The 24,106-nt window shown below is 44.5% G+C and overlaps 2 protein-coding genes across 11 annotated transcripts in view; one reads left to right on the forward strand and one right to left on the reverse strand.

Annotated features, from left to right (window-relative positions):
• POLK (DNA polymerase kappa) overlaps window positions 1–24,106 on the reverse strand; it is a 107,084-nt gene that overhangs the window by 42,958 nt on the left and 40,020 nt on the right. For 4 of the 8 annotated variants that reach the window (XM_084833449.1, XM_084833445.1, XM_084833448.1 and 1 more), the window contains exons 1-2: window positions 20,746–20,795; window positions 2,024–2,193 (exon numbers count right to left, since the gene is read on the reverse strand). In XM_084833449.1, coding sequence (XP_084689575.1) covers window positions 2,024–2,158 — 135 coding nt within the window. In that variant the 5' untranslated portion in view covers window positions 2,159–2,193; window positions 20,746–20,795. Of the gene's footprint in view, window positions 1–2,023; window positions 2,194–20,745; window positions 20,796–21,520; window positions 21,811–24,106 lie in introns of those variants that run through there. The other 4 variants (XM_084833442.1, XM_084833446.1, XM_084833441.1 and 1 more) reach the window with 2 other exon arrangements.
• CERT1 (ceramide transporter 1) overlaps window positions 21,067–24,106 on the forward strand; it is a 130,170-nt gene continuing 127,130 nt past the window's right edge. For all 3 annotated transcript variants that reach the window (XM_084833453.1, XM_084833451.1, XM_084833452.1), the window contains exon 1: window positions 21,067–21,474. Coding sequence is in view for 2 of the 3 variants with exons in the window: in XM_084833451.1 (XP_084689577.1) it covers window positions 21,379–21,474 (96 nt within the window). In the remaining variant the exon portion in view is untranslated. The remainder of the gene's footprint in view (window positions 21,475–24,106) is intronic.

Below are 24,106 nucleotides of genomic sequence, written 5' to 3' on the forward strand. Positions count from 1 at the left end.
GAATTCCCTAGGCATAGGATTGTGCCTTTAGTGCCTTAATATATGCCACGTTAAGAGCTGGCATGATAACACTTAGGGTTTAGTTCCATTCCCCCCGCCCCCATATATGCTCAAAAAGCAGAAAATGAAGGTGGCAGCACAGTCACTGAAAGAAGACCACATGAAGATACATCAAACATTAGCACAAGACTGTGTCAAAATATTCATTAATATACAAGAAAAAAAGGTTTATTTGCATAAAGATGGCAATATGTTTTAGTAAGTCATTTCATGCCACTGTAAGAAAGACAGGGTAAAGTGCTACCAATAAAGAATTAAAAAATTGCACTAGTGCAACATTACCAAACACAACAATTGATAGGTGCTGCAACATTGCAAGTAGATATGCACCAATATTTAGGATTTGCACAGAAGGCTGCAATTCTAAAACCATTTTTTTAATGTGAAATGTCCCATTGATTCCAAGTGGAGCTAGATGATGAAGATGATTTTATAAGTACCTACAATTTGCTGTGCACTGTACAGAAATTAAAAGATGACAGTCCCTGCCTGCGAGCTTACAATCTAATACACTTGACAAAAAAGGGATGAGGAGGAAAGAAAAAAAAACAAGTGAAGTCAGGCACCAATGTTTTAAATTACATAATTGTTTTATAAATTATAAGCCAGTGTGTAGTCAGCGTTTACTTTTCATGACTAGCAGTACCCTTCGGGATATCACTAACTTACAATATATCCACCCTATATTAGTCCACATGCAGACTTTCACAGTACCTAAATGGGCATGGTGGGTAGAAGTGGCCCTAGATTTGGAGTAAAAACATTCATGTGCGGAGGGGGCCAGAATATCCCTCCCCCAATGAGTTGCTGGTTGTACAGGTGTAGCAACTTCATGCTGCCAGACAACATTCCTGGCAATAGAGGGCATTGTAGTAGCACAAGCCCTTATCTGACTGGGGTAGGGTTGGCGGAGAATTTCTCCCTGAAACTTCGGGGGGCCGAGCGCCAACGTGTTCGGCCCCCCGAAGAAGTTTCAGGGTGAAATTCTCCGCACCCCCCCAGGACGGGACTTACCTTTCCCAAATGTCCCTCCCGGCGGCGGGTCCCGGCGGCGGTTCGTCGGGTCTTTGTCAGGGGCGGGGGCGGCAGCCAATCTTTTGACCGGCTGCCACCGCCGCCATTCCAATAAAACTAAAAAAAAAAACCACACCCCTGTGATAGGCTACGTGACGATTAACGTAGCCTATCATGGCTAGATTTGCAAAGTCACCCATGATAGGCTACGTGACGATTTACATAGCCTATCACGGCTGACTTTGCAGATCTAGCCGTGATAGGCTACGTTAATCGTCACGTAGCCTATCACGGGGGCGTTTTGTTTTTTTAACTTTTTATTTCGCGGCCGGGCGAGGCGCCTCCTCCCCGGCCTGAATTTCAGCCGGGCGAGGCGGGAAGCCTCCCCCCCCGGCCTGAATTTTGGCCAGGCGAGGCGGGAAGCCTCCCCCCCCGGCCTGAACTTCGGGGGGAGAGCAGCAAAGCGCCTCCCCCCCACCGTGAAAAGCTGCGAGACCAGGTAAGTGGCTTTCGTGCACTCCTAGACTGGGGCTGGGAATATCACTGGCTGAAAGGAACCGCTTACTTCCCTTCAGTCTGAGACCTAATCGGGAGTAGAAAATGCGATGGATGCACATCCTCTAACCCTAATCAAGGATCCTCCTCAGCTCTTATACTGGAGACACCACACTAGTCACTTTATGGATTTAAGTGCAATCCTATGCATGTTTAGACAGAAAGAAGTCCTACAACTCCTGGTATGGCCCAGCCAACCATGCTGCTGGGGAGTGCTGGGAGCTGTGGAACATTTCTGTCTAAACATGCATAGGATTGCACTCTTAATGATTAGCATACCTTGCCTTCTACACTGAACAATGAAATCATACTGGCAAAATCCCTGTACTCTTTACTGAGTGCAATCAATACCTATAAATAGCTAAAGCATTTGTGAAAGCTTATACAAACAAACCTTGGAGGCTTCCATTATGATTTTGTTGATCTTCTCTTTATCCAGCCCTTGCATTCCAGCCTTGTTATCATTGAGGCCCATTCTAAGCAGAAGCCCCTCTCTGGAAAAGGCATTACCATTATTCTCATTTTCCATTGCACAACCGAGTGAGAAGTTTCTCAGTTCTTGCCCTGAAAAAGACAAACTGCATAATTTTGAAAAGTGTACTACTGCCACTGTTACATCACAGTGCTAAAGAATTACGATCACCTAAGCAAACGAACGTTAAATTCATTTTTTCCTCTGAATACAACTCAACTCCAATATATTCAGCCAAACCTGAATGAGAATCTAAGGTCATACTATCATCTGAAGACAGGAGACTGGATCTAAAGAACTGTTGGAATAAAGAAAATTGTCACTACCACTGTTTTGTGAATGCTTAAAGAGTTTGTGCAGTGCTAGAATAGAAAGGTTCTATAGCAGCTCTCATACTTCTACTTGTGCAAGAGGTTGCACAAGCTGTTTCACAAGAACATATTTGGATAAGGATGTTCCCTGATAAGGCTTTTATGGCACCACTGCTCTGCCTCATACATGGAAGTTTGGGGAACATGCAGACATCCTTGTCTTTTACTCATGACACTCCTGGGTTTTCTTACTGCTTTTTCTGTCTTTTTCCTTAATAAAGAAAATCTTGTAAGGGCAAAAAAAAAAAATGGAACACTTACGCAATGCCTTCTGATTGTTATTACTAGGAGCCCTCCATCAGGAAACACCCTTAGTTTCACTTTTCTTACAGAACACACTAGTACAAGGTATATAAAACCTTTTCTGTCAGCAACTGGGCACCACTGCAGTATTTTAAAGCAATAGACACAAAATATTATAAAAAGTACTAATCCACTGGATTTTACTCATTAACATTTCTCCAGTGCTCAAATTATGGGGCGACTCTGGTTCTTAATGAAACCCACAAGCAACACCACTGGTTCCATGCTCCTCACTGTAGCCTTCTAAAAACAGTAATGAAGGGGGCTCCCACAGAAGTTAAGGGTGCACTTCTGAAAAGAACATGTATTTTCAGATCAATGGTACTGCCATGTGTACTCGCGTGGCCTCAGAGCATGCCAACATCTCCATTGCTGACTTGGAACAATGCTTTCTCAGCTCCTGTCCCTAAAAGCCTCTTCCCTACCTGAAATTCATTAGTGACATCTTTATTATCTGGACCCATGAACAGGTTCCACCAGGGCTTTAACCCCACCTGAGCCTAAAACAATCCATGCAACAAGTTCACTTTTCTAGATACAACAGTACAACTCCATACTGTTCGTAACAAAAACTCAACCCTATATTGGGAACCTGCAAACTGCTGCCATACCTACATGTTTCCAGCTTCTACCCAGAAAACATCACAAAATACATTGTCTTCAGCCAAGCCATATGATACAGCTGCCATCTGCTCAGACTCATCAGATAGGGTCTCACAGTTTAAGGATCAAAATGAGGCATTTATCAGACTAAAATATCCACCCAACAAAGTGAAAAAACAAAACAAGGGCAGGCTGGTACCCAGGAATAATCTAGACCCAGAAGAGAAAACTACAGAACACCACTTGTTCTCACCTATAGTTCCCAGATAAGACCACTCAAACGTATCATCACTGATCTACAATCCATTCTGGACAATGACACTTCCCTCTCACAGGCCTAGGGTTGTTTGCACACAGACACTGAACCTAAAGAGGATGCTCACCAACAACAACATACCTCACAACAGAAATACAGACACAGGAACCAGACCCTATGGCAACACAATTACAGGACCTAATAATTCCATCCACAACATTAGGAGTTCATATAACTGCTCATCTTTCAATGTGATATATGCCATCATTTGCCAGCAATGCCTTACCGCATTCTACAGGCCTAACAGGCCAGTCACTAGGAAAAAGAATAGATGGACACAATGATAATGTTCGGATGACATAAAGGCAGTCATTTTTTTAACCAAGAAATTTCAAAAACAGATATCAATGTGAAATTGTTGAAGTACAATTCATCAAGAGATTTATTTATCACACTATATATGTTAATTGGCTCACCACTGTAATGTTTGTTTTATCACCCAACAATGTTTTGTGAATGTCAACCATTAAGGTAATCATCACCGTCTGTATGTTTTGCATTGCATGTCCCTCTGACAAGACAGTTTATATCCCTCACCCTCCAGCATGTGTATCTAAATCTGCCAATTTGACGTTAATGCTTCATGCATCTGATGAAGTGGACAGTGTCCATGAAAGCTTATACCACAGATTAGGAAATGTAGCCCCAAGCCAGCAGGTTACCAGCATTGTTAACAAGCAGTGTCAAGGAAGCTATTAGAGAAAAGAAGGCTTACTTCAGAAAATGGAAGCCATGCCCAAAGGAGGAGAACAAAAGCCAGAACAAATTTCCACAAAGGAGATGCAAGCAGACAACAGGAAATGCAAAAAAAGCATTTTGAGGTGCATATCACTAACAACATCAAGGCCAACAATAAAGTATTCACAAAATATATCAGATACAGGAAACCAGCCAGGGAGGCAGTTTGATTGTTCGATGAAAATGGAGTTAAAGGAGGATAAGAAGATTCTGGAGAAGCTGAATGAATAATTTTCATCTGTCTTCACTGCAGAAGACGTAGGACAGATACCTGTACCTGAACTGATGCTTTCAGGAAGTGAGTCTGAGGAACTGAGGCAAATAGTGGTGACAAAAGATGAAGTTCTCAACCAAATTGGAAGTTAATAAATCACCAGGCCCAGATGGTATCAATCCTAGAGTTTTTAAAGATCTCAAATGTGAAATTGCTATCTTCTGACAAAATATTTATTTATTTACAATATTTATATACCACTCCACATCAGAAGATTTTGGAGCGTTGAACAACACAGTAAAAGAATAAAACAGCAGGTTAAAAGAGTTAAAGCATTTTTTAAAAGACAAACCCCAATAAAGTGGAATTTAACAAACCACGGCTGATCATGCAAGGAAAGCCTCTTGAAATAACGACATCTTCAGGAGGCACCGGAAAGAACACAATGTTGGCACCTGTCTGACCTCTAAAGGCAGGGTATTCCACAGGAAGGGGGCCACCACACTGAAGGCTCTTTTCCTGGTGGACTCCAACCGGGCCAGAAGATCCATGTGGAACCACCAGTGACTGGGCAGGTTGGTAAAGAGGGAGGTGCTCTCTCAGGTATCCTGGTCCCAAGTTGTTTAGGGCTTTGTACACTAGTATTAATACCTTAAACCTGGCCTGGTAGCAAATAGGCAGCCAGTCAAGTTCCCTCAGCTCCCAACAGCAGCCAGGGTGCATTCTGCATTAGCTCCAGCTTCCGGACCAGACTTAAGGGCAGCCCCACATAGAGAGCATTGCAGTAATCCAGTCTTGAGGTTACTAATGCCTGTACCACCGTGGTCAAGCTATCCCAGTCCAGGAGAGGCCGTAGCTGGTGAACCAGCCGAAGCTGGTAAAAGGCACTCTGAGCCGCCACAACCCCTTGGGCCTCCAGCAACAATGATGGATCTAGGAGTACCCCCAGACTATGGAGCTGATCTTTCAGAGTGAGTGCAACCCCATCCAGAACAGGCAATGAGCCTATCTCCCGGGCCCAGGAACCACTCACCCACAGGGCTTCCATCTTGCCAGGATTCAGCTTCAATTTATTGGCCTTCATCTAGCCCATTACTGAGTCTAGGCACTGATTCAGGATTTGCACAGCCTCTCCTGATTCAGATGCCACAGGGAGATAGAGCTGCGTGTCATCAGCATACTGATGGCATCTAGCTCCAAATCCCCTAATGACCGCTCCCAGGAGCTTCATGTAGATGTTAAACAACATCAGGGACAAGATGGTACCCTGCGGCACCCCATAGCTCAATTGCCAAGGGGTTGAGGAATAGTCACCCAATGTTACTCTCTGAAACTGGCCCCATAGGCAGGACCGGAACTACTGTAACACAGTGCCTCCAATACCCTTCCCATGGAGTCGATCCAGGAGGATCCATGGTCGATGGTATCAAAAGCCGATGAGAGATCGAGCAGAATTAACAGGGTTGCATTCCCCTTGTCCTTCTCTCAATAAAGGTCATCCATCAGGGTGACCAAGGCTGATTCAGTGCCGTAACCAGGACGAAACCCAGATTAAAATGGATCTAGATAATCAGTATCCCCCAAGAGGGCCTGCAGTTGGCCCACCACGACCCTCTCAAGTACCTTCCCTAGAAAAGGGGTATTTGTGACTGGGCGGTAGTTGTCCAATACCGTTGGGTCCAGAGTGGGCTTCTTCAGGAGCAGCCACACTACTGCCTCCTTAAGGACAGCAAGGAACATCCCTTCCCATAGGGAAGCATTTATCACTCCCTGGACCCACCCAGTCATATCCCCTCGGCTAGCTTTTATTAGCCAGGAGGGATAGGGATCAAAAGGGCATGTGGTCGGTCGCATTATTGCAAACATCTTGTCCACATCATCAGGCTGTAACAACTGGAACCGATCCCAGAAAATTGGGCAGATGGTGGTATCAGACACCTCGACTGGTACTGCACAAACAGTAGCATCAAGTTTACTACGGAGACAAGCGATTTTGTCCTCAAAGTGCGATGCAAAAAGGTCACAGCAGGTCCTTGACGGGGCCATGGCCCCATTTACTGGGGAAGATGTTAACAACTGCCGGACCACCCAGATGAGCTCCGCTGGATGGCTACTTGAGGATGCAACGGAGGCAGCAAAATAAACCTTCTTTCCTGCCCACACTGCCATGCAGTAGGCACGATTATGCACTCTAGAGCGTGCTTGGTCATCTTCACTTCAAGTCTTGCGCCATTTGTGCTCTAGCCGACGTCCAGCCTGTTTCATTGACCGCAGCTCCTCAGTATACCAGGGAGGAGAACGGGCTCCACAGTGCTGGAGAGGGCTCTCAGGTGCAATCAAGTCGACGGCCCTCTGCATCTCACTGTTCCACAGTGAGGCTAGGGCCTCAGCTGGATCACAAGCTCTCTCCACTGGAAAATCCCCAAGAGCATTCAGAAATCCATTGGATTCCATTAGTCTCCTGGGGCGGACCATCGCACCGTCCTGGGTTCCTCCAACACCACACTTGCAACTGCCTCTGCCAGCTCAGTCAGGGAGGATACTGAGCAGAGGGGTGGGCAGCATCACCCAATCTGTCTCTATGGCCAAACACCAGGTGCAACCCCTCAAGGCCCACTCCAAGGTGGAGTGGTCTCCTGGTGATAGAGATGTAGGTTCTATGAACCACGGCAACTCCCCCCCCCCCGGCCCTCCAACCTATGTTGGTCCTGGACTGAGTATCCAGGTGGGCAGAGCTAAGTCAGGTTGACTCCACCCAGCTCACCCACCCAAGTCTCAGTAATACACAGCACGTCTGCCCTCTCATCCATGATTAAATCATGAATGAGTGCAGTCTTATTGCAGACCGATCTGGCGTTAAATAGCAGCACCACAAGACAGGACGGCATGGTGGAAGAGCTACCAGGTAGGGTTGTCAGAGAAATCTGCTGCAGATTCAAATGAGGCCAGATTCTTTGGAATCAAATGAGGCCTCAGAAATCCGCAGCGGATTGGGACCACTTACCTCCGCTCCAGGAGGACTGGAGGTGGAATGGCACTCAGCTGCTTCTTGTCAGCCAGAGCCGTTCGCCTCCTCCCTGCCCCTGCTGACTGCCATGTCTTTTTTAAAAAATGGCTATTGGGAGGATGTGCCCATAGACTTATATGCAAATAGAACCGTGAATCTTGCATATAAGCCTATGGACACATAGACTTATACGCAAGATTCATTACTCTATTTGCTTATAAGTTTATGGGCACATCCTCCCAATTGCCTTTTTTTTTTTTTTAAAGACATGGCAATCGGCAGGGACAGGGAGGAGGCAAACAGCTTTGGCTGGCAGGAGGGAAGGTAAGCGCCCCCAAGCCAGTCCCCCCACCCCCAGAATCCGAGCAGAGCGGAACCGCTCTGGAGGATTCGGAGGGGGGGGGAGAGGAACAGATTGCCTCCCCTCCCCCATGGATTGCCCACTGGAACAGATGGTGGGGAATCCGTACACCCCTACTACCAGGTACATGAGAGCTAGAGGAGGGGGGTAGAAGGAGAACAGTGTATAAACACCTGTGACCCATTCTACTATGATGTCCCAACCCCTCCCTCCTGCCATATCTCCTTCTGCCCCAAGTCACTGGAATAGTGGTGCCCCCTCCATGGGTCCCTGTATCAGAGTTTCCTAGGCACATCCTTACCACTGTAAAAATACCCACACACTCTCAACAGCCACCCACCATTCAAATATACAATCAACCATTCAACACATACACTCCACTCATCCAACAATCACTCCCAACCAAACTAACACAATCACAGTTTGTAATTTGTGGTTGTAACCAGCCGCTGGTCACAGTTAAGGACATCAGGCTAGTTAATCAACCAAAATAAAGCAGAGAACAAGTAAAGTGCTTATTTCTTAGCCATATAGCCTACTTCCATTGGTCCATGCTTATTCTATCTCACCTGGAAGGTGGGAAATATGTTAAAATATGTAACATGTCCCTAAGATCAGACTCTGTACCAGAGGACTGGAGAGTGGCCAATGTAACACCATTTTTTTAAAAAGGGATCCAGGAGGATCTGGGAAATTACAGGTCAGTTAGCTTAATGTCTGTTCTGGGTAAATTGGTTGAAAGCATTATTAAGGATAAATTAGTAAGCATACATAAGGATAAATTAGTAAGCATACATAAGGATAAATTAGTAAGCATACATAAGGGCAAGCCCTGCTGAAAAAAATATCAACAGGGCTTCTGCAAAGGTAAGTCATGCCTCGCGAACCTTTTAGAGTTCTTTGAGAGTGTGAATAAACATGTAGACGGGGTGATCCAGTAGACATTGTTTACTTGGACATCCAAAAAGCTTTGACAAAGTCCCTCGACAAAGACTCCTGAGCAAACTTAGAAGTCACGGAATAAGAGGAGAGGTCCTCTTATGGATCACTAACTGGTTAATGAACAGAAGCTGAGAGTAGGAATAAATGGTAAATTCTCCCAATGGAGGGATGTAAACACTGAGGTCCAACATGGATCTGTATTAAGACCAATACTTTTCAATTTGTTCATAAATGATCTGGAATTAGGAGTAAGCAGAAAGGTGGCCAACTTTGCTGATAACACCTAATTATTTAGGGTAGTTAAAACAGAAAGGGATTGCAAGGAACACCAAAAGGATCTCTCCAAACTGGGTGAATGGGCATAAAAATGGCAAATGTGGTTCTATGTAAGCAAGTGTAAAGTGATGCATATTGGAGTAAAAAATCCCAACTTCACATCTATGCTGATGGGATTTGAACTAGTGGTGACTGAACAAGAAAGAGATGTTGAGGTTGTGGTGGGTAGCTCGATGAAAATGTCAACCCAGAGTGCCGCTCATGATAGGCCGATTCAGGAAAGGAACCAAAAATAAAACTGCCAAGATCATACTCGCCTTATACAAATCTATGTGCAACCTTACTTGCAATACCGTGTATAGTTCTGGTCACTGCACCTAAAAAAGGATATTACAGAGTTGGAAAAAGGACAGAAAAGGGCAGCTAAAATGATCAAGGGGCTGGAGTAACTCCTCTGTGAGGAACGGTTACAACATCTGGGAGTTTAGCTTAGAAAAAAGGTAAGGGGAGACATGGTAGAGGTGTACAAAATTATGCATGGTGTGGAGAAACATTTTTCTCCCTCTCTCAAAATACTAGAACCCGGGTCATCCCATGAAGCTGAATGGTGGGAGATTCAGGACAGATAAAAGGAAGTACTTCTTCATATAGCATAGTTAAACTATGGAATTCACTTCCACTAAGATGTAGTGATGGCTACCAGTTTGGATGGCTTTAAAAGGAGATTGGACAAACTCATGGAGGATAAGGCTATCAATGGCTACTAGTCCTGATGGCTATATGCTACCTTCAGTATCAGAGGCAGTATGGCTATATACACCAGTTGCTGGGGAACATGGATGGGAGGGTGCTGTTGCACTCATGTCCTGCTTGTGGGTTTCCCATCGGTAGCTGGCTGGCCACTATGTGAACAGAATTCAGGACTAGATGGACCTTGGTCTGATCCACAATTGGTCTTCTTATGTTCTTATGCCAAAATAAATTTGTTAGACTTTAAGGTGTCACAAGACCTTTTGTTATTTTAGAAAACATGAAATTATACTCTAATTATACTCAATAATTATACTTATTGGCTTTTCTAACATTAAATAGATACTCCTTATCAATGTGCAAACTTTAAAAAGTCTAACAGGAAGAAAAGGAAGTACTTTTAAAGATTTTTTAATAACTGCAAATTGTTTCACCTTCGGTTTGTGAAGTTGGAGGTTATAGTTAAGTATGACAAACGGTCCTCCTTTTTTTTTTGCAAGAAAATGCAAAGTGTATATCCTATCCACAAGATAACCCTTTTGTAATATAAATATCAATACTTCATACAACTATAGCTTTCCTTTATTTTTTGAATGTATCTCTAACCTTTATCACTTCAAAACCATATCCCAAGCAGCATAATTAATTGAACCTGACAAATAAACCAATTTAGGAAGGCTAAGCTATTCCAGCAGGTTGTAACAGAAGGAAAGCAGAGTAGAAGCAGGGCCACTCTACCAGCCCTGCTGCATGACCACCTCTGTGAAGGTGCCTCCTTCCTCCATTGTCACCAGCAGCAGCCATTCCAGCAGGCTGTATAGATGAGAGAGGAAGCAGGGCCATTCTACCAACTCTGCTGAAAGGCTACTTAATGTTTTCCTCTTCCCTCCCCATCTTTTTTTCCTTGTGCATCAGGGGCTGCCTTTGAAGACAGTTCAGAAACTCCAGCTTGTGAAGAATGTGGCCGCCCAAGTATTGGTGGGAGCGAGGCGATTCGATCATATAACGCCTATACTGCGCCAGATACACTGGTTACAGGTGCGTTTCCGAGCCCAATTCAAAGTGCTGATTAGTCCTTTAAAGCCTTAAACGATTTGGGACCAAGTTACTTGAAGGACCGCCTACATCCATATCAGCCTGCCCGCACTTTTAAGATCAGAAAGAGAGGCCCTTCTCATGTGCCCACCCATGAGAGCAGTCAGGTAGGTGACCACAGGTGAGAGGGCCTTCTCTGCAGTGGCCCCACACCTTTGGAACAAGCTGCCATCAGAGGTCCACCATGCTCCATCATTGCAAACTTTTAAGAAGCCCTTGAAAACATACTATTTTACCTTGGGCTTCTACTGATATGACTGCTGCTGTTGCTGCTGTTAACATCATTATTGGTTTTATTGTTGGTTTTAATTGTTGTTTTAATTGTTGGCTTTTATTGTTTTCATTACTTTTAATATTTTAACTGTTTTTATGTATTTTATTGTTGTAAGCCACCTTGGGAGGGCTTCTGTCCTGAAAGGTGGCCAAGAAATATTTTAAATAAATAAAAATAAATAAATAAGCCTGAGGGCAGCGATTGATTTGTTTTACTGACTGTATGTAAGCTGCTCTGGGAGCCCTTTTGGCTAGGGAGTGGAATAAAAATACTTTAAATGAAACAAACAAACAAACAAACAGGCTGATCTGCTAAATTTCCATAGCAGCAGCAACACAGCAGAGCCATATTTGCTATGTTAACAAAGTTGAGAAAGCTGAATACGCAATACATTATTAAGGGCTTTTGTACTGGATGAGCTTATTCTATCAAATTATCTAGTCTTCTGAATTCAAATTATTTGATTTATTCTTCATGTGGAATATTATATTCTGGACATCTAATGTTCTTTTTCTAAACAGGCATCCTTTATATTGATAATACTGGATTTTAGCACAATATTTATGATTCACTCATTTCAGCAAAAGATGTTCACCAAAGTTGGGTTATGGAGCATCAGATTTTCCTTTGCCTCCCCACTCCCCAAATCTGTGCTCCTAAATACTGGAGGTATTGAAAAAAGGCATTGTCTGCATGCACGTCATAGAATCCTTCTGTACTATCAGGAGCATTCTTTCCAGTCACTGGAGCTTTGCAATTTAGAAGAGCACCAGTGGAACACAGGATTCTTGTCAGTTTTGGTCTCCTGCTGGTTTGCAAGAATAGCAATACTGACAAGGACAATGGTGTGATTAGCTTGCATGTGCTCAGGGGCTTATGAGGCTTTTGCCATAGGCTTTCTCAGATGAATAGCTAAGATTACAGCACTGTTATAGCCTTTGTTTTACAGGACTAGGAGTGACAGCAAATGCAAATATCTTACAATTATAGTGCAATATGGAATATTTTCAATCATACCCATGACGTACTTAAGATGAAATACTAGCTACACTTTTCCACAAATGGTCAAAACTCTTAACTTTGATAGGCAGTGGCTAGATTGATCACTTGATAACATTAATCTAGAGTAGGATTTTTTCAATCATGACAGATGATTTTGGTCACATCACAGCTGACAACAGCTTGAATAGGAATCCTTTAGGCCCACAGAAAAACAAGGTATTGTATGGCATACAAAACTGTGAAGAAAACTTACTTTGCAGTTGTAGGGGAAAATAAGACTTAAGATGCTTTAAGAATAAAAAGATTATATGAAAGCATCAACAAATAGTGCAATTGGAATTTATGAGGCTAATATATGAAAGGAAGACAAAGGGTTGTATCCAGAGAAATGCATGTGGAAGTGCATGGGCAGAAAGTGATTTCCCTGCCCCCTCATCACCCGGGCAGCCCCAACAAAAAGCTTCTCTCTAGGGTTGGAGAACCGTGCTGCATGGGATGAGCAGTGGCATGGGCATTCCACTCATGAATAATTTTCATGAGTGGAATTTTCAGCAATTCCTCCTTCTCCTCCCCAGTATCACACCCAACCCACTCAGGAGGGTCCCCTGGCCCTTGGGAGAGGCTTTTTGAGGGACTGTCGGGAGGATGGGGGTAGGAAAGTCACTTTTGGCAGGCATTTCTCTGGACATATGATCTTATGACTGAATCCAATGTGTCCAATGTTAATATAGCCTTTTCATTTGTTTGTTTGTTTTCCAATTGACAGTAGCATCCACAATGTCCATGACCAGTAGACCTGCATGGTTTGACTCTGTCCAGCCACTGATCTAGAAATGCTGTTGAGCCACTCCAATCCAGCAAGTAGTTTTCTGCCATAGAAGTGAATGGAGCAGTTTATTTTATCAACTAATGTCAACTATACATCCTTATGTGAAAAGCAGAATCTCAGAGCACTGGGTGATGGCAGGAACTGAAGTAGGAGGAAATGAAGGAGATACTTTATACCTCTTCCCCAGCAACCCCTGCAGTATATTTGACCTTCCTGACTGTCATAATTATAGATGTTTCAGTATCATATAATATTGTTGTTGTACAGTCGTTCAGTCGTGTCCGACTCTTCGTGATCCCATGGACCATAGCACGCCAGGCCTTCCTGTCCTGCGCTCTCTCCCGGAGCGTGCTCAAGTCCATATTCATTGCATCGGTGATGCTATCTAGCCATCTCATCCTCTGTCGTCCCCTTCTCCTTTTGCCCTCAGTCTTTCCCAGCATCAGGGTCTTTTCCAGAGAGTTTTCTCTTTGCATTAGGTGGCCAAAATATTTCAGCTTCAGCTTCAGTATCTGTCCTTCCAATGAGCACTCAGGGTTGATTTCCTTTAGGATGGACTGATTTGACCTCCTTGCAGTCCAGGGCACTCGTAAGAGTCTTCTCCAGCACCACAGTTCGAAAGCATCCATTCTTCGGCGCTCAGCCTTCCTTATAGTCCAGCTCTCACAGCCATACATTACTACTGGGAAAACCATAGCTTTGATTAGACGGACCTTTGTCGGCAAGGTGATGTCTCTGCTTCTTACTATGCTGTCTAGGTTTGCCATAGCTTTCCTCCCAAGGAGCAAGCGTCTTTTAATTTCATGGCTACAGTCACCGTCTGCGGTGATCTCGGAGCCCAAGAAAGTAAAATCTGTCACTGCTTCCATTTCTTCCCCTTCTATATGCCAGGAAGTGATGGGGCCAGATGCCATGATCTTCGTTTTTTTACTGTTGAGTTTCAAACCAGCTTTTGCACTCTCCTCTTTCACCCTCAACAAGAGGCTCTTTAGATCCTCTTCACTTTCTGCCATTAGGGTGGTATCGTCTGCATATCTGAGGTTGTTGATAATTCTCCCGGCAATCTTAATTCCAACCTGTGATTCATCCAACCCAGCGTTTCTCATGATGTACTCTGCATATAAGTTAAATAAGCAGGGTGACAATATGCAGCCTTGTCGTACTCCTTTCCCAATTTTGAACCACTCGGTTGTTCCATGTCTGGTTCTTACTGTTGCTTCTTGACCCTCGTACAGGTTTCTCAGGAGACAGATAAGGTGGTCTGGTACTTAAAGTGATGGGAGAATTTGCCACAGTTTGTTGTGATCCACACAATCAAACGCTTTAGCATAGTCAATGAAGCAAAAATAGACGTTTTTCTGGAATTCTCTTGCTTTCTCCATGCTTTCTCGCTGCAATGATCCAGCGAACGTTGGCGATTTGATCTCTAGTTCCTCTGCCTCTTCGAAGCCCAGCTTGTACTTCCGGTAGTTCTCGGTTCGCACACTGCTGAAGCCTAGCTTGTAGGATTTTGAGCATCACCTTGCTGGCATATGAAATGAGCACAACTGTGCGGTAGTTTGAACACTCTTTGGCGTTGCCCTTCTTTGGAATTGGAATGTAAACTGACCTTTTTTCCAGTCTTGTGGCCACTCTTGAGTGTTCCAAATGTGTTGGCATATTGAATGCAGCACTTTAACAGCATCATCTTTTAGGATTTTAAATAGCTCAGCTGGAATACTGTCATCTCCGCTAGCTTTGTGGTTAGTAATGCTTCCTAAGGCCCACTTGACTTCACTCTCGAGGATGTCCGGCTCAAGTTCAGTGACTGCACTATCATGGCTATCAGGGACATTCAGATCTTTCCTGTATAGTTCTTCTGTGTATTCTTGCCACCTCTTCTTAATCTCATCTGCTTCTGTTAGGTCCCTGCCTTCTTTGTCCTTTATCATGCCCGTCTTTGCACAAAACGTTCTCTTGATCTCTCTGATTTTCTTGAAGAGATCTCTAGTCTTTCCCATTCTGTTGTTTTCCTCGATTTCTTTGCATTGTTCATTTAAGAAGGCCTTGTTGTCTCTCCTTGCTATTCTCTGGAACTCTGCATTCAGGTGGATATATCTTCCCCTTTCTACCTTGCTTTTCGCTTCCCTTCTTTCCTCAGCTACTTGTAAAGCCTCATCAGACAGCCACTTGGCTTTCTTACATTTCTTTTTCTTTGGGATGGATTGAGTTGCTGCCTCCTGAACAATGTTACGGACCTCCGTCCATAGTTCCTCAGGCACTCTGTCTATCAGGTCTAATCCCTGAAATCTATTCCTCACCTCCACGGTATAGTCATAAGGGATATGATTTAGGTCATACCTGAATGGTTTAGTGGTTTTCCCTACGTTCTTCAATTTAAGCCGAAATTTTGCAACAAGAAGCTCATGATCTGAGCCACAGTCAGCTCCAGGTCTTGTTTTGACTGACTGTATAGAGCTTCTCCATCTTTGGCTGCAAAGGACATAATCAATCTGATTTCGATATTGACCATCTGGTGATGTCCATGTGTAGAGTCGCCTCTTGTGCTGTTGGAAAAGAGTGTTTGCTATGATCAGCTTGTTCTCTTGGCAAAACTCAATTAGCTTTTGTCCTGCTTCATTTTGTACACCAAGGCCATGCCTGCCTGTTATCCCGGTGATTTCTTGACTTCCTACTTTAGCATTCCAATCCCCTATGATGAAGAGGACATCTTTTTTTGGTGTTAGTTCTAGAAGGTGTTGTAGGTCTTCATAGAACCGATCAACCACAGCTTCTTCGGCATCAGTGTTTGGGGCACAGACCTGAATTACTGTGATGTTGAATGGTTTGCCTTGGATTCGTACTGAGATCATTCTATCGTTTTTGAGATTGTACCCCAGTACTGCTTTTCCCACCCTTTTGTTGACTATGAGTGCTACTCCATTTCTTCTAAGGGATTCTTGCCCACAGGAGTAGATATGATGGTCACCTGAATTAAATTCACCCATGCCTGTCCATTTGAGTTCGCTGATTCCCAAGATGTCGATGTTCAATCTTGCCATCTCATGTTTGACCACCTCCAGCTTACCTTGATTCATTAATCTTACATTCCAGGTTGCTAAACAATATTGTTCTTTACAGCATTGGATTTTCTTTTCACCACCAGACACATCCACAGCTGAGTGTCCTTTCGGCTTTGGCCCAGCCGCTTCACTCTTTCTGGCGCTACATGGAAATACCCTCTGCTCTTCCCCAGTAGTATATTGGACACCTTCCGACCTGAGGGGCTCATCTTCCGGCGTCATCTCTTTTAGCCTTGTGATACGTTCCATGGGGTTTTCTTGGCAAGAATACTGGAGTGGGTTGCCATTTCCTTCTCCAGTGGACCACATTTTGTCAGAACTCTCTGCCATGACCTGTCTGTCTTGGGTGGCCCTGCACTGCATAGCTTATGGCTTCACTGAGTTACACAAGCCCCTTCGCCACAACAAGGCAGTGATCCATGAAGGGGATCATATAATATACACATTGAAAAAAACACAGAGGAGACATATCCCTACACAGCTACAAGGTGAACAATTATGTAATTTGCTTTGTAATCGTCAAGAGTGCAACTGTAAAACAAATGTGTAATTATCCTCTAACCTAGGGCACTGTTGTATGTTGTTATTGCTATGAGAAACACCAGTTCATTTTCTGTAGCAAATGTTTCAAGTATGGAAGTAATGTAAGTATGTATATTTGCCTGTAAACATCCATATATACATGCCTAGGAAATCTGACCCAATCAGTCAGTGCAAGGCTACTTCTCCCTCTCAGAAATGTTCTGACATTCAATAAAATGTTCTTATTAAAAATGTTAATTTAGGAATAAAATTAAGTAGACCAGAAGTTGGTAGGTATGAGGTTTAGACAACTTCACCTCTCCATGACCTGTACTGGAAAGCTGCTCCAATTAAAAACCCAGAGTGAACAGCTATTCCTCCTCCTCCTCCCTCCAACCACAGGGCTTTTGCTTATCCTCCTATCAAGCTACAAATGGATTCAAGCATGCCACAGTAGTTTGTCCTCGTTGTTCTATATCTGTATACATTCACAAAAGTTTTTATCCAAAATTAAGTCATTAACGGCACAATCCTATGGCCAGCAGACAGCGTCTAGATGGCCATAGGATTTTTTGGTTTCTGGGAACTGAGCTTGGAGCCAGGGCTCCAAGCTCGGTTCCCAGAAACCCGATTCCCTGCCCCCTCCCCCTGCCGCCTCATAGGCAGCACGGTTCTTCCCTCATAAGAGCAGGGAGTGGCTGAAAAGGGGGCATTCCTGGGGGCAGGGCGGGGACCGCGGAAGCACCATTATGATGCTTCCTATGCGCCATTCGGCCTCCCCCCCACCCTCCAATGCACCCTAGCTAGATGGCTGAAGCCATCTAGCCACAAATCCAGGGTGGCCAGAGCACAGAGAAGAGGATCCCCTCCATGTTCCACCAACCCTGCATGGGATAGTTGGCCACCTCTGGTTTCAGAGGTGACCAACTATCCCCATAGGGTTGCACACACTTACCCCGCCCCACCGAAAGGAAATACAAGTGTCAGGTTAAATACTACAACAGGAAGCACAATGCTGAAGCCACCCCTGAAGATGCTTTTCAAAACGTTCCAAGTAGAAATTCAGCAACACTACTAGGCAACATATACCATTCCCATTTAAAAAAAATACTGAAAACTTTCCCAAGATTCAGAAGCTAAGAGGCAACAAAAGAGAGAATTGTTCTTCACTTCCTTGTGGCAACCTTTAATAAAATCCCTTATCATTTCTTATTTCTCATAATGAATTTCTAATATTCTACTCTATTGTTGCTCTCCTCTGAACTGTTGCCAGTTTGTCTCCTTCCTCTTTAGGTGTGGCAACCAACGCAAGACAGAGTAGTTCCAGAAAATACATGATCAAAGCCAAGCAGAAGACTGTTACTACCTAAGCAGTGGATACTATATTTATGTTACTGTAACATAAAACAGTATTTTACATCTAAAAAAATACATGAAACTGTCAGTTTACTAGGTCTTTTTTCGGTCACTTAAAAATAGGCTTGGTATCGCCTATTGGTTTGGCCTCCTCTAGTTTTCATCCACCATTGATCAGCATTTTATATCACCATTGCCAATATGCAAATTTTCTTCAGTTGGATCCTTGCCACAGTATCTTGTAACCCCCTTCAGCCTTCCTGTCAATATGAGTAATACTGCTTCCCTCTTCTAGAAAAATGTATGTTAGGGAGCAATCCTATGGCCGCTAGTCAGCGGCTAGACAGCCATAGGATTCATTGGTTTCCAGGAACAGACCTCAGAGCCTACACTCCAAGGTCAGTTCCCTGAGAACCGACCTCCCCCCCCTCCCCCGCTGCCTTGCAAGCAGCTCAGAATGGCCCCGCGCTCAGAAGAGGAGTGGGAGCTGTGAAAACAGGGCATTCCTGGGGGCTTTCCAAGGCAGGGAAGGCAGAAATATTAGTATGACACATTCTATGTGTTGTCCAGCAGCGACATCCCCACTCCGCCTTCCCATGGCTAGGAAGCCAAAATCAACTGTCTAGCTGCAAATGCAGGGCGGCTGAAGCACGGAGGGGAAGATCCCCTCCATGCTTCTCCTGCCCTGCATTGGATAGGCGGTCACCTCCGAGTTCGGAGACGGCCGCCTATCCTGATAGGATTGTGCCCTTAAATGTTTTGGGAATAAAAAAAGAAAATACTCAAATTTTGAGATAACTTTTTTTTTCAAATTCATATTCAATGGTACTGAAGATATCCCAATAAAATGTTCTAATGAACTATTGACAATGATCACACACATTCACGGAGGGATGTACATGCAGTTTTTAGACTCACTGGGAGATTTGCTAAGGCTGCAATCCTATTCACACTTACTGGGGAGTAAGCCCCATTGAACTCAGTGGGACTTACTTCTACTACTTCATGCAAAGGATTGTATCGTAAGGCTGCAATCCTAAATATTCTAGGGAGTAAACTTCTGACTATGCATTTATAGGATTGCACTGTAAAGCTACAATCCTTTACCAGCTTACCTGGAAATAAGTCCCATTAAACTCAGTGGGACCTGCTTCTGAGTAGACATATAGGATTGTGCTATAAATGTAATTTTTCATTTAAAAAAACCTACTGAAGAACAATGTTCCCCTTCCTTCGTTAAAAAAATAATATTCTTGAGTGCAAGGATTTTCCCACTACAAGCTGTAGTGTAGAAATATAACTGTGCAAAGTTTTTTCTTCCTACTTGGTCAGGAAGATGGTTAGAATGTTAAGGTTTATTATCATTATAATCTTCCTCCTTGATCATTAAAGAGAAGCTATTTAGGGTGCAATCCTATCTGGATGCCCATCAGGCTCCAAACTATGTAGAGCAGGCAAGCTACACAGAGCGGGAAGAGCGATTTTTCCTCAGCTCACTAGGGCTATCACACATTCATTGGGTTCACTATTTGCCGACTCTCCTTTTTCCCTACAAGTTAATGAGATATTTGGTATTTGTTTCATTTACATAAGAATATAAGAATTGCTTTGCTAGGTGAAGTCAAATGGGACATGTAACCCTGCATTCCATCTTCAACTGTGGCCAGCCAGCCTATGTAATGGCCATAGCCGGTTTGCTAGAAGAACCACTTGTTTTTTGTTTGTAGCACAGGGGGTATACCTGTAGCCATAGATGAAAATCAATTTGAGAATCTGTGCTCCAGATAAGGTCTGGAAGCTAGGATCCACAGACCACGTGCAGTCCCTGGGCAATTTCATTTGCCCCCCATCAGGCCTATAAGGTATTGCAAAAAATTTTACTCAGATTTATTCAAAAGTAAAATGGTTTTCTAACATTGCTAGAGATGAGGTAGAATCCCTTCCAGTCTGTTTTGTATATAACGCTCTGGCCATAACCAGGCTCTGTTCCTCAACTGTGACGTTTCTTAACTACTGGCTACTTGTGAAGAGCCAGCTTGTGTAGCAGGATGCATTTAGGGTCCTCACCCTGGATATTATGTCCCTCCGCCCTCACCAGAAGTTGGCCATAGCTGTTCTAAACCAAAGCCACTACGTTTCTCATCCCCACAACTAGCAGCATCGCAAAATGCCAGAAGTCTCAAGTTAGGTTCTGTCACTTAGGAGCGAACCATAGCAACGGCGACATCGGTGCTAGCCTTGTACAGAGCACTGCTATCCATGTTTACGCGGAAGTAAGTCCCACTAAGATCAATGGGGCATTCTCCCAAGTAAGAGTACAAGGGATTGCAGCCCCCGTTTCACTCGGGAGTAACTGCCCCCCCCGCTCCACACTGCCCGGGCCCGACATCCCCCTCCCAGGTGATTAAACAGGTAGCTGTTTCATTTGTGAGAAGAGCCTCTTTCGCTCCCCTTCGCCGTTTTTTGTGGGGTGGGGATCCCCCTATTTATTTTCAAATGCGGGGAGAGGGTTTCCTTCAGGAAGAGTCCACAAGACGAGAAAAAGAAGTAAAAGACCGGCCGCAAAGCAGCTCCTTCCTCACAAGCAACACAGCAGCCACAAGCTCCCCACGAACAGACACACCTCAGTCTCAGCTGCTCCACCAGCCCCCGCTTCCGCAATAATTTAGCCGCGCCAAGATGGCGGCCAACCGAGTTTTGAAAGGAGGAGGAATGACGCCGGGATTTACGAAGCCCACCCAAAACTACAACACCCGAAAAGCCCAACGAACGTAACGGCCGCCGAGCAACTCTCTCCCCGCCCCGTTTCCCAGAAGGCATTGCTCCGCAAGAAACCCTTCAGAGGACTACCCTTCCCAGCATGCCGTTGTCCTAGTCCAACACGATATTGGGGGGGGGGAGTGTGACAAGAGCTTGGCAAATAGTGGCCGAGAACGAACTCCTTGAGTAAGATGGCGGCCGTAGCAATAGCGCTACTCTGAGAGGAGGAGGAAGAGGGAAAGGGAAAAGAGCGCGCGCCCCGCGGTGTGGCTGCTTCAGATGGTCGGGGCGACGAGCGTGAGCTGAGGGGTGGAGGGAATTTCGGGAGCTGCGCTCCCGGCAGTGGCCAGAAGGGGACAGGCAGGAAGGCTGCGAAGGTGGCTCAGGTTGGGGCGGCGGCGTCCCAAGGAAAAGAGAGGTGTCAGTCAGGTAGAGCGAGCCGTTGCGGTCTCGGCGTCTCGCGGCTCGGCGGCGACTGGCTGAGGGACGCGTCTCCATGTCGGACAACCAAAGCTGGAATTCCTCGGGCTCCGAAGAGGATCCCGAGACCGAGTCCGGGCCGCCTGTTGAGCTCTGCGGAGTCCTCAGCAAGGTAAGAAGCCCCTTCGTTCTTTCCCCCTGCCCCATAGTTTGCCCACCTGAGGGGGGAAGAGATGGGGCATCCATCTGAGCTACCGAGGAGGTGGGCAGCTTCCGCCCCCCTCCGTCTTCACCGTCGCTGGAAGCCTTGTGGGGCGGGGGTTTGCGGTGGGCGGGGGAGCGCAGTCATGCGCTATCCTCTGCAAAAGAGGCGCTGGGCAAGCCGTGGTGGGAGCTGGCGTTGAGTCACTCCATCTGCCCACCGCCCGGTTGGCGTGGGCGGCCTACCCTCCTGACTGCCTTCCCAGTGAGTGGGTGATCCCCTGCATATCTCTTCTTCCCCGCCGCCCACTCAGCGAACAGGGCTGGGGGGAAATAATAAGCAGCCAGCAGCGCCTTATAATCCATGAACACCGCAGTCTGGGCGGGCGCTGGGAATCCTTTTATCCGGGAAGGAATCGCCTAAGCTTCAAAACGAAACATTCGCCTTTCCTCTCTCCCCAAGAGGAAGGTATGCAGCCCTTCTTGTGAATGTCACTTTTTGTATTTCCTGGAGCCCACCCGCCACTACATTTATTTTTTGACGATCGAGTATGATTCTAGGTTTGAGGAAGGGTGACTTATTAAAATCTTCGTGCTCATTGGGTGGGATTCTCTTCTTTTTTTTGGTGCGCCTGTGATGCAGAGAAGGAAAATATCAATCCATTCATCAGGTTCTTCACAAGAGCCTGGTAATCCTATTCCAACCTTCACTTGTAGGTATAACTTGGCTGAGTAATGCTAAAGCTAACTTCATCTTGGGCCTGTGAAGGCAAAAGCTTCCAAGGTTTTGTGTGTGTTTGTGTGGTTTTCCTTTTTTTTTTCTGAATAAAGGAAACAAAATCATGTAATGTGTGCATGCAACTGTAACAATTGTAAAATAACAGAGGAGTGGTGTGAGCTTTGGGCTAAGCATCAAAACAGTACAATAAAATTGGTTGCAGGATAGTATAAAGACAAGCAGCCTGGTGCTAGAAGAAAAAAGCTATATAAGTGACTGGTTTTAGCCTGACACTTTGTCAGTCTTGCTATTAAAAACTTGTAAAGGAGTCTTGTTAGCTGGTTAGGAAAGTTTTAAAAGAAAGGGATCAAGCTTCAACAGAATGCATAAATTCTTCAGAATAGTGACAATTTTCAAAGCAGTTTCACTCCTCCTCTGTTTTTGATACTTCTGTATACTGAAGCAAGCAATGGAAGTAATGAGATGCTCATATCCAAAAAATGCTCCGACTGAGAAACCCATACAGTTTGGGCAGTGTTGTGTTCTTGGGAACCGAATACAGTCTGCAAATTCCAGGTCCTTTATTGTCTATTAGAAGGTAGACAAAGTACTGAAAATTTAGTTCAGGTAATGAGAGTTATTACACATGATATTCAGCCCAAACAGAGAAAGCCCATGGGTTCTGTTTGACTTTTCAGATTAATGTTACTTGTCATAAGGTATTTAGGAATCATTACCACAGCACAAATCTGTAGTGATTTACTGCCATGTTTCAATGAAAATTGAGTCTGGTAGTGGGGCTGAAGGGCAAGCCTACATCCATACTGGCTATTTCCACTGGCCTTAACCAAATGCCTGATTTCTGTTCTAAAGCTCAAGCACAGGCCACAGGGTGCTCATCTGCACTGATCTTTGGACAGATCTGTATTGCTGGCAACTAATGTGGGTATTGACTGTTGCCAGGGGCAGGCATAGAAGATGGTACGTGTGGTTTGTATGTAATGTAGCGATTGCTCAACAACTTTGGCAACTTTCCTTTCTTAAGTACTATGAATATTTTTAAAAAAACAAAACACCTTTTATTTGCAGCATAATGTGGCTTTTATTATTAGGCAACACACATTCTGTACCAGTTTCAGCTTCTTGTCACTATGTGGCTACCAAACATTAAATCCTAAGGTGTATATGAAATGCCTGTGGCGTATTACAAAATATGGTGTATGTACGTTTTTTTAGATCTTTCTTTTTCACTGTATGAGCTAGTCTGACACAGGATGCCTTTCCTGTTCTCATCCATGCAAGAACAAATTGAAGGAAATCTAATTGCAAAAATGTGGAGAAGCCTGTTGCCTACAAATTTGTTGAATAGTTTTTAGAAGTTTCTTAATGAAAGTCACATTCAGTTGAATTTATTAATAGTTTGTTAGAATAAAAATATGAAATGTGTGGAAAAAGCTACCCCCTACCCAAAAATTAAACTATCAGATTTTAAAACAATGGCAAATGTTGCCTACAGTGCAGTTGCTAGGAATACTGCCAGATTTGCAGAAGGATTTTAAAAATATCAAAAAGCTAAATACAATATGTACAAGAACAAAAATGACCATCTCATTTATTTATAGCAGTATTGGGCAACCTGTGGCCTTCAGATGTTTTGGCCTACATCTCATATCATCCCTCACTGTTGGCTATGCTGGCTAGGGCTGATAAGAGTTGTAGTCCACAACTGGAGGGCCACAAGTTGCCTACCCCTGATTATAGAATGCCAGTTGGAATGGTAAAATATGCAAGTGCATATTATATATGCACATATATTATCGCAGTAGATCTTTATGCAGAGAGGAATTCTCTGAATTGTCAGTCTTCTAGGCTTGCTTCCACCTTT

The sequence above is a fragment of the Heloderma suspectum genome, chromosome 2, assembly GCF_057233095.1.
Source record: "Heloderma suspectum isolate Gila_16-S chromosome 2, 16-S_ref, whole genome shotgun sequence".
NCBI classification, from domain to species: Eukaryota; Metazoa; Chordata; class Lepidosauria; order Squamata; family Helodermatidae; genus Heloderma; species Heloderma suspectum.